The sequence below is a fragment of the Crocodylus porosus genome, unplaced genomic scaffold (assembly GCF_001723895.1).
Source record: "Crocodylus porosus isolate Cpor-Errol unplaced genomic scaffold, CroPor_comp1, whole genome shotgun sequence".
NCBI classification, from domain to species: domain Eukaryota; kingdom Metazoa; phylum Chordata; order Crocodylia; family Crocodylidae; genus Crocodylus; species Crocodylus porosus.
Window position 1 is genome coordinate 46,956,104 of NW_017728949.1, and position 10,986 is coordinate 46,967,089.

The following is a 10,986-nucleotide window of genomic DNA, read 5'->3' on the forward strand; positions in this document are numbered from 1 at the left end:
GTATTCTTTCCTGCCATGGCAGGGGGTCGGACTAGATGATCTGCTCAGGTCCCTTCCGACCCTAGAAACTATGAAACTATGAAACCTGCAGCTTCACACATAGAGGCTGCAGGTATGGACATTCTTAAGAGCTGTGTAGGAGAAAAGACATTCCCCTGTGCACCACACTGTAGAGTCCCATGCCTTCAGCCCTTTGCACAGGCTATAGGCTCAGAGATCTGAAGTGTTGCATGAGGAAAAGTTCCCCACTCACAGGACTTGAGAGACCTCAGCTGTGGCTGTGGTGTCAAGGCTTCTCACAGCCAGAGCCCCCACAGGACTACAGGCAACTACCCCACACACACCAGGGCTACAAGCCCAACTCTGACTGGTATGGTAGGTGCCCAGCTGTCTATAGGCAAAATCCTCCCTCTGTAGCCATAGCCAGGGCTCTGGATATGTTGGCAGAGGCACTGCTCCAGCTACCCACAGCTCCAGACAGAGTCTCTGCTTCATGGTCCAGCCATAAAAAGACAGCAGACCTACTCTGGGTCTGCTATCTGATATCCTGGGTGCGCTAGACACTAACTGTGTACAAGATGCTAACTGTGTAGTAGTCTAGTAATGCTGTGCAGTAGCATGCTGGGCAAAACCCATGCTAATATGCTACTGTGCAGTAATATTAGGCTACTTCTCAGTTAGTATCTGAAAAAAAACCATGCACTGGTGCTACTGTGCAGTAATGTGAGTTACTGTGCATTGATTTAGTACTTGGTTACTACAGCACATAATGAATGTGTAGACTACCCCTGAGCACTGGAGGGGCATTTGGTGGAGGGTTCTCTTGGGCTACCAGCTCATCAGTCCTGACCTGTACCTTTGACTGCTGTCACCCATATGCATGAAGAATTGGGAATCTGAAAAGTATGCTGAGATGTGTGCTCTGGGTCCCTCTGGCTGGGTGCTTTTTGTGTTGCAGGTTGCTTGCAGAGCCTTTAGACAACTCTTTGAATGCTTATATACTAGTTTCAGCCCATTTGAATTTCAGTCTTAGGTGGTTGAAGTTCAACTGGTTGAATTGAATGCTTGTACACATCCCAAGTATGTGACCTTGCACTTTGTATTATTGAATATTGTCCCATTTGTATGTATCCAGTCTTCAAGATCACCTTACAATTCTTCTCCTAATTCCCTGTAGTCCATCTTCTCTATCTTAACTGTTAGCATGCCAAGTCACACTGTATCAAATATGTTACTGAAGTCTAGATAGATGAAATCTATGTCTAGAAAATCTGTTATCTATTTTGAAGGAAAGCTATCAGGCTAGTCTGGTAAGCTCTTGTTGCTTTTTATCTCTTTTTCATTTTATTTCCTTGCCTTTAATTATTCTTTCCCCCAATATCTGTTTGAAAACCTTGCATATTATTGGGGTAAAATACTTATGTAATTACCTGGAATACATTTTTCCCTTTCTTAAATATATACATTAGATTACCTATTTTCCAATTATATGGCACCAACCTTGAGGTGATGTACATATTACAGATGTCTGCTGTACTTCATAGAATCATAGAAAATTAGGGTTAGAAGGGACCTCAAGAGGTCATCTAGTCCAACCCCATGCTCAAAGCAGGACTATCCTCAGCTAGATCATCCCAGTCAAGGCTTTGTCTAGCCATATGTTAAAAACCTCCAAGGATGGAGATTCCACAGCCTCCCTGGGTAGCCTATTCCAGTGCTTTACTACCTACCTGGTGAGAGAGCTTTTCCTACTATCTAACCCAAACTTACCTTGCTGCAACTTGAGACCATTGCTCCTGTTCTGTCATCTGCTACCACTGAGGACAGTCTAGCTTTGGTTTGGAGAGAGTTTTGGTGAGCCCCAGATCAACACCCCCAAAGCTAGGCTGGGCCAGGCCAGGTCAGCATTCCATTGTCCCCACCTGCAACAACTCACCAAAACTCCATAAGTGGTAGATTACTAAACTGGTCTGGCATTAGCCTAGTAATATGGGTTTGTCAGTGGCCATGACACTGGCAGTAGCGGCTGCTGGAAGGAGCTGCCACCCTCCCCAGAGCTGCTGGGAAGCAAAGTCTGGCCACTACCACCCTAGTCCTGCTGCATGCCTGGGGGTGACAGGACCAGCTGCACATGCCATGGCCTGGGCTGCCCCCTGCATGTGGCTGGACAGGGCCAAGGGATGTGCAGCAGGCTGGATGAAATCTTTTGGCGGGCCAGATCTGACCTACCGGACATAATTTGCCCACTCTGGTCTAGCTCCATCCTCTTTGTAACCATCCTTCAGGTAGTTGAAGGCTTTTATTAATTCACCCTCAATTTTATCTCCTCCAGACTAAATAAGCCAAGTTCCCCTAGCCTCTCCTTGTAAATCATGTACCCATGTCCTCTAACCATTGCCCTCTGCTGGACTCTGTCCAATTGGTCCATATCCTTTCCATAGTGGGGGGCCCAAAACTGGACAAACTACTCCAGACAGGGCCTCACCAGTGTTGAATAGGGGAATCCCCACAGTTTGTACATGTGTATTACCAAGTCTCCAGCTTCTTGTGACAATTCTTTTAGAATTCTGGAAGAGAGGTAATCTATTCATCACCGATCTCATTATATTAGGTTTGAAGCTTGCTTTTACCTCTTATGATGATAATTTCTGTTTCTACTTTCGTTCTCATTAGATGTTTTGCTTTTACTCTCATGGCTCATATAATTGTCTTTTTTGAAAACTGAGGCCAAATACTCATTTAGTATTTGAGCCATACCTAGATAATCTTAAATCTCCTTATATTCTCACTGTATAGTGGCTTTGCCTCTTCCATCCTTGTTCTATTTTTATATTCATATATCTGATGAACCTTTCACTAATTTGGATAACTCTCACATTATTCCTACACTTCTTGTTTTCCAAGATGTAATTTTTTTCCATTCCTTGTCAGCTTTCTGTTTATTCTTTATATATTATATATTATGTATATGATAATGTTGTAATAGTAATACACAATAGTAAAACTGCATATTATTAATATTTAGTTATAATGTTATACTATTAGTTCCTGTAATATATCATATATTATATATAACCACTTCAAAATAGGGATAGGATAGGATTCAATTACAAAACTTTATCAGAAGCTACTGTAATTAAGCTACATTGAATATTAAATACTAATTAGATCGTGTCATTAATTGTCCATTACAGCCAGTAAAAACACACACAGTAAATTCTCACTTTGCTTAAATGGTTATAATTTCTTTTGTCATCAGTTAGTGCATATTGTCATAGCTCTTTTGAAGTCAATAAAACTATACCAGTAAAGGATCTTCACTTGAACAGGTGTTAAAAGAGGGCCTATAACAGCAGAATATCATGAATGATATTCTAAGGACACCAGTGTGTAATTTCTTGGAAATCATCCAGTTGTATACTGTGAAAACCACTTTTGTAATATTGTAGTACTATAAAGTTGGAAAGAGCCAGGCATTCTGACTGAGTTAAAATTGAATTATAAGCATGCAATTTAAGTAATTGCTTTAATGTTAAATTAAATTCAGTTTGAAGAGAATCAGTTCTTGGTCCATGCTCCATTTTTAGGGAAAGAAAAAGTACTGAGTTAGTTTTTATGAATAGCTATTTTAGAGTGGATTAATTGCAGATATGTAGGTAAATATAAAAATGTGCACAAAAATAGAATTAGCAATTAACCACTTTCTAATTAAATGCATTTTTAATTTAGGTCTTCACTGGGATCTTCACAGCAGAAATGTTTCTCAAGATAATTGCTATGGACCCTTATTATTATTTCCAAGAAGGCTGGAATATTTTTGATGGGTTTATTGTAACCCTTAGTTTGATTGAGCTTGGTCTTGCAAATGTGGAAGGACTGTCCGTTCTTCGTTCATTCAGATTGGTAAATACATGGCTAAAATATTACATTTTACAAATGTTCTTGTAACACTAACTTTATTTCAGTTTTGTGCTTGTTTTTTAACCAGATGAATATTACTTGATAGGGAGTAGTCAACACAGCTTTGTTAAAGGGAAATCATACTTCACCATCCTACTAGAGTTCTCTGAGGATGTCAATAAGCAGGTGGATTGGGGTGTTCCAGTTGACACAGTATTCTTGGACATCCAAAAGGCTTTTGATAAGGTCCCCCATTAAAGGGCTGTTAACTAAGTTAGGAGTCATGGGATTACAGGGAATGTCTATTCATGGATTAGAAATTGGCTCCAGTATAAAAAGCAAAGAATGAGTATAAATGGTCAGTTTTCAGGATAGAAAAAAGTAAACAGCAGGGTCCCCCTGAGAGCTATGCCGGGACCAGTGCTGTTTGACATAAATGATCTGGAAAAAGGAGTAAATAGCAAGGTGGCCAAATTTCCAAATGACACAAAATTCTCAAAGTGGTAAAGTCCAAGGCAGACTGTGAGGAAATACAGAAGGATCTGGCATGATTGATCAAATAGGCAACTAAATGGCAAATTAAATTCAATGTAGATAAATGTGAAGTGATGCACTTAGGCAAAAAGACCCCACACTATACCTATACTATGATGGACTCTACATTAGCTGTTAGCGTACAGGAAAGAGATCTGGGAGTCACTGCAGACAGTTTTCTAAAAAACATCAGCTCAGTGCTCAGCAGCTATCAAAAAGGCAACAAAAAATTAATTATTAATGTTGATTATTAAGAAGGGGTAAACAAAAATGGAAAGTATTGCCATGCTTCTTTATAAATCCATGGTGCATCCACACCTCAAATACTGTGCCCAATTCTGGTCCCCACACCTCAGAAAGAATATAGAAGAACTGGAGAAGGTACATAGAAGAGCAACAAGGATGATTAGTGTTATGGAGGAGCTTCCATATGAGGAGAGACTAAAGAGGATAGGCCTATTCAGTTTAGAAAGAGATGCTTGAAGGGAGACATAAGGGCTTACAAAATACTAAATGGCAAAGAGAAAGTAAATAGGGTTTTATGATTTACTCTCTCACACAATACAAGAACTAGGGGTCACAAAATAAAACTAGTAGGTAGTAGGGATATGCAAAGCGGGCCCTATTCGATTCAGATTTGACCTGAATTGAGGACAGTGTTTCGATATAGACACAGCTTGAAATGTTTTCTCTACATACAACATGGTACCAGGTGCAGCTTGTGAATGCTGTGGTGCTGGGGCAAATGCAGCCCCCCTCCCCCCCAGCATGCTCAGCAGTGAACCCAGGAGGGTTCCAGTCCACTTCTGGGTCCACCGGGGAGCACACAGGGGGTCCCCCTGGGCTCCCCCTGGCTCAGTGATCATCCATGGGGGGACCACAGGTGCCCACCCAGACCCAGGAGGCACCAGTCACAAAGCCGGGGGTGGGGAGGGGTGGCAGCACACTCTCCAGATACATTGATCCAGAGGGTTCTAATTTGATTCAGAGAGATTAAAGGGTCCTCTGTTTCAATTTGGATTCAGAGATTCACCCACCAAATCAATCTGAATCTCCACCGAATTGAATCAGGGATCAATGCTTCACACAGCCGTAGTAGGTAGTAAGCCTGAAACTAACAAAAGGAAGTTCTTTTTTACACACAGTATAACAAAAGTGTGGAGCTCATTGCCATCAGATGTGGTAAAAGCTGAGAGTTTAACTAGATACAAAAAAGGATTGGACAAATTCTTAGGGGCAAATGGAGTGTCCCACAGGAGTGCAAGGCCCCCCCTCCAGCATGCTCCGTGGTGAACCAAGGAGGGGGCTGGAGGAAATTCTTAGAGGAAAGGGACATTAGTAGTGATTGAGCATGAGAGTTAGGCATACAGAATCTGAATCAGAAGTTCCTAGACTTTAAATGCTGGAGGCTGCAAGTGAGAAAGGAACAGTGGAAAAAACCCTGGTTGTTTCCAGTTTACTCTCCCTTTCAGCATCCATTCTCTGCCACTGAGTGACTTTTCTGTGCCAATATATTTTCACAAATTAATTTTAAAACATCTTGTGCTTTCAATAAAATTAATACTCACAATGCTTTTCTACTCTTTTTTTTTCAGTTACGAGTTTTCAAATTGGCAAAATCATGGCCAACACTAAATATGTTGATAAAGATCATTGGTAACTCAGTAGGAGCCTTGGGGAATTTGACCTTGGTGCTCGCCATCATTGTCTTCATTTTTGCTGTGGTTGGTATGCAGCTATTTGGTAAAAACTACAAGGAATGTGTCTGCAAAATTGCAATTGACTGTGTACTTCCACGCTGGCACATGCAAGACTTCTTCCACTCTTTTTTGATTGTGTTTCGGGTTCTGTGTGGAGAATGGATAGAGACCATGTGGGACTGTATGGAGGTTGCAGGCCAAGCTATGTGCCTTACTGTCTTCATGATGGTCATGGTGATTGGAAACCTAGTGGTATGTAATTAAAAAAATCAAAGATTATTCTGTAAAAAATGGAGGCTCAGTCTTGAAATGTTCTAAGCACTCTGGCTCCTGTTCAACAAAGCACTTAAACAAGAAACTTCCGTCAAGCTACTCAAGCGATTGACGTTCACCTTAAGAGCTTTCTTGGACTGAGGTCAGAATGTTCTGCACCATGCAGGATCAAATTCCTGTTTTGTAAAAAGGGAATAAGCACTTAGCCATGTTCTAGATGTTTGATCTTGATTACTTGAAAATACTTGGTGTTTCAAATAATTTTCAACCTGTTGGGTCTTCATAAACCATTTGCTCTGAATTTTTTATTATATATGGTCACCTATCACAACTGCTATAATTTGTGATCTCTGATGGGATAAATGAAACTTCTTTAAACAGTGTGGTGGTAATAAATAACAAATTCTTTGTCTGAATTGTTAAATAAATAATATTTTATGCCAATATTCACAAATAAAAGTTCATTTTCACATAGTTGGCAGTTGACAATAAATAGGCCCCTAAAAAGAATAGCAAACTATATTTACCGCTTTCATTTATCATATTTATGAATCACTCCTTTATTATGTGGTTTGCTCTTCTTCAAATAATCATTACTTAAAACATACTTTCTCTCCAGAGCAATTTGGGTAAACACATTTATTAATGATCTAATCCTCCATTATTTGATTTTTTGCGGGGCTGGGGCAGTAGTGAGGGAGAAATGTGAAAATCTGGGCCTTTATTCTTATGCTTCAGATAGTGCAAAGTATTATAGCAGTAAATATTTCCACTGAGGTAAATTTAGGGTTTATTTTCTATCTTCCCTTACAGGTATTGAACCTATTTTTGGCTTTGCTGTTGAGTTCATTTAGTGCAGATAACCTTGCTGCCACAGATGATGATAATGAAATGAATAATCTTCAGATTGCTGTAGCAAGAATGCAGAAAGGAGTAGATTATGTGAAAAGAAAAGTCCGTGAATTCATCCAAAAATCTTTTGTTAAAAAACAGAAAGCTTTAGATGAAATCAAACCACTTGAAGATTTAAACAACAAGAAGAACAGCTGCATTTCTAACCACATGACAGCAGAAATAAGCAAAGACCATGATTATCTTAGAGATGGGAATGGAACCACGAGTGGCATAGGCACAGGCAGCAGTGTGGAAAAATACATCATTGATGAAAGTGATTACATGTCGTTCATAAACAACCCAAGTCTCACTGTGACGGTACCCATTGCTGTCGGGGAGTCGGATTTTGAAAATTTAAATACAGAAGAGTTTAGCAGTGAGTCAGATCTGGAAGAAAGCAAAGAGGTATTTAAATGTTTCCTGTCCGTTTAACTTTTTTTTTTATTTGATAATTTTTCTGATTTTTTCAGCATAAATTAGTCGGTTTACCAATGAGGTATTGATAGTGACCTGCATATGGAAAAAAGTACGGGAAAGTAAGTAATTGTAATGAATAACAATAAAGATACGGCCTTATAAGAGACTCAAAGGGGACATATAATAAAAAGGGATGAAAGATTTCATCCCCATATAGGCCTGAATTGGCTTAGAGGATGGGGCCAAAGGATGGCAGGAGTAGTTTTATAAAATGTTTCTTCCTTGCATATCCTGAGATGGTTAGGAACTGCTTTAGCTTCCCAACAGGCTAATGTTTTCTACAAGCTATTTATGCTTTTAAGAGCTCATTGCAGAAACTAGTGACAGATAAGCACAACAATACACAATCACACTCCTACTTTTTCCAGAACACCCTGGACATGTCTCCTGCATTAGGAATCATACTAGGTATATCATGAATTGGATCTTTGCCACTCAGGAAAGCCCTTGCTTCATGGGAGTTTCCCAGGAGCTGCAATGCAGGGATGAACAGGGCTTAGAAAAGACCTTATATCTAGAGTGGGATAGGTGTATGAGGAGCAAGGGTACTTTGTCTTTTAGATAAAAGGATTTTTTAGCTATTGGAATCATCAGCTTTTCTAGATCAAGATTAATGAAAAGATACTTAATGTTGGGCTAGTTATAACTGAGGACTTATGCTAATACAATAGAACATTGCCATAGGACATCTGTTGCTAGATCAGTGCTTCTCACTGTTTTCAGTCACAGCACCCCTCCACTACTTTTTTGAATACGGCAGCATTCCTGGTAGAGAACTACTGTTGATTCTGTTTCAATGGGGTGCTGCTGCCTCCAGGTAAAATTTCTTGTGCACCTGCTGCACATTCAGACCAGTGAGGGCTGTGGCATGTGCACAATCTGCCTGCATTAGGGCTGTCTGATAATATGCCTGGACATGTTGGTATCAATTGGAGTTTTGCTGTTGGCTTTAATGGTGTACAGATTTTGCTCATGACTTTTATCAAAGCGTGGCCACAGTCAAGGATCAGCTTCTGAGCTGTAAGCCAGCCACAGATTCAGCCACACTTTGTTGACCTAAAAATATCTGAAGTTAATTTGTAAGTGATCTGACAGTATGTGACTGTAGTATAAAGATGGCACATATTAACCTTAAACTAGCTATCTGGTGATCAGTAGAAAGCCATCTTCTTGATCTGGTAAATTAACTATGCTAATCTCTGCCATTGCTGGATAGGCATCCAGACCTGATTCAGCTAGTTTAAGGCTAACTTGACCACCTTAAGGCTTTTTGGCACTTTTATCTAATAGCTGATTGAATCAGCTATTAGATAAAAATGCCAAAGCAGTGCCACTGAAGTGCCCAATCTGTACAGATGATGCAGAGCTTGGTCAAAGTAGCACGCTGCTTCTTCCATATATTAAAATCATCTTTGCTCCTTGTTAGATGCTGGGCAAGCCAGGTTCAATTAACATGTTGCCTTTTCTGGGCTTGGCGCAGATGTGGTATGGAATTTAACCTAAAGTGCTGTTTTGGGGTTTTTTAAATATCTGCAAGTATCCTGTGGGCATTTGTACACGTGTGTGCGCTGCACCATCAGGTGCTTTTAAAAGCACTGGGCGCTGAGGTGCATACATTTGTATAAACAGCAAAATGCTCATTAGCACTGATAAAATGGCAGCAGTGGGCTTTTGAACTAAAACGCATCGGAGTTGTTTTAGTTCAAAAGCACACCACCATCATTTTCTGCGCACTAATGCACATTTCACTGTTTATACAAATCTACGTGACACAGCACCAAGTGCGTCAGCTCGCGTGCTCTGCAGCCTTGAAGAATCAAGTCTGTGTCAACGTGCTGGATTTCTGGCACATCAGAGCAGACAAAGGTACATATATAAATGCCCTATGTGACCAACTTAGTTGGGTGAGTGATACTCAGAGATCCTGGTTTTCCCTAATAAAAATAATTCTCTGATAAAAACCCTGAAATCCATTATTAAAATAAAAGGCCCCTCACTGACCCCCAGAGCCCTGCTGGTACCCCTCACTCCCCCCCACAGCTCCCTGGCCCTGCTCATGCTTCTCACCCCCACTCCACCACAACCCTCTGGCCCTGCTGGTGCTCTTCACACCCTGCTACAATCCCCACCAGCCCTGCTCATACCCATCACCTGCAAGCCACAACCTCCTGCCACTCCTGCCCCTACCCTACTGGAGGGTTCCCCCAGCTGTCAGGACTATAAGGCCAGAGACGCAGGTCCACAGCCCCCTGTCCCCAGCAGGAGGTGGTGGCTGCTGCAGCAGAGTCGACCCCAGCTCCCCCTTGCTTCTTGCCTGCTGCTGGCTTGGGCAGGGTGGGCCTGGCTCCCCACCTCTGTGTGCACTCCCGGGGGCCCCAGATCTGTGCGCACAACAGCAGGGAGGGGCACAACCCCATGCCGCTGCCTCTGCTGGTGCCATGCCTGCTGGGGATGCATCACCAGGGCAGCACAGAGCTCACAGTGGCAAGGGGATCCCCACATGGCCCCACTGTACTCTGCAGCACTGTGTTGCACCTGCTGGGCTGTAGAGGTCTTGGAGAAGGCAGCAGGATGACAGCCTGAGCCCACAGTGAGCAGTATGCACTCACCTCATGCACAGACTTGGGTGACATGGGTCCCTCCCAGCTCCTGGGAGTACATGCAGTGGCAGGGAGCTGATGCCTCCCCCCAACTCCTAGGACAAGCTGCCCACAGTCCCTTTCTGTTTCTTGCTGGAGCACTGCAGCCACATATAGCAGCCCCAAACTCCACACATCACGCTGCTGGGCAGCAACCCCAATCCCAGCCCTGCCCAACTCCCTCCCTATGGGGGCCTCTTACCTGTAGGAGCTGCTTTCCAGGCTGCCTGGTGGCCATGTGCATATATATGTATATGGCACCCCCTGTCTAACCACCTGCCTCCTGCTCCCTCCCAGCCCTTGCATGCTGGAACTCAAAACTGCAAAACCCATGGGTTTCTCTGGTAAAAGGCTCTTGGCTGCGGGGGCTGCCTGTCCCTTTTTCAGGCTCTGGGGACCGGGAGCATGGCCACCTCCCCTTGCGGGGTCTGCTCCCTCCTGGGGTCTCTGGCGCGCCAGCCGGAGGAGCTCCAGGCCACAGTCCACAGACTGCGTGCCATCAGGGACTGCGAGCAGGAGTTAGACTCCTACTGCCAGGCCCTTCTCCCCCGGGAGCCGCAGGGGAGAGC

At 42.7% G+C, this 10,986-nt stretch overlaps 1 protein-coding gene across 6 annotated transcripts in view; it reads left to right on the forward strand.

The window, feature by feature from the left end:
* The window catches only part of SCN1A (sodium voltage-gated channel alpha subunit 1), a 177,492-nt gene that overhangs the window by 98,481 nt on the left and 68,025 nt on the right, over window positions 1–10,986 (forward strand). For all 6 annotated transcript variants that reach the window (XM_019553579.1, XM_019553581.1, XM_019553576.1 and 3 more), the window contains 3 exons: window positions 3,730–3,903; window positions 6,030–6,386; window positions 7,221–7,706. In XM_019553579.1, coding sequence (XP_019409124.1) covers window positions 3,730–3,903; window positions 6,030–6,386; window positions 7,221–7,706 — 1,017 coding nt within the window. The remainder of the gene's footprint in view (window positions 1–3,729; window positions 3,904–6,029; window positions 6,387–7,220; window positions 7,707–10,986) is intronic.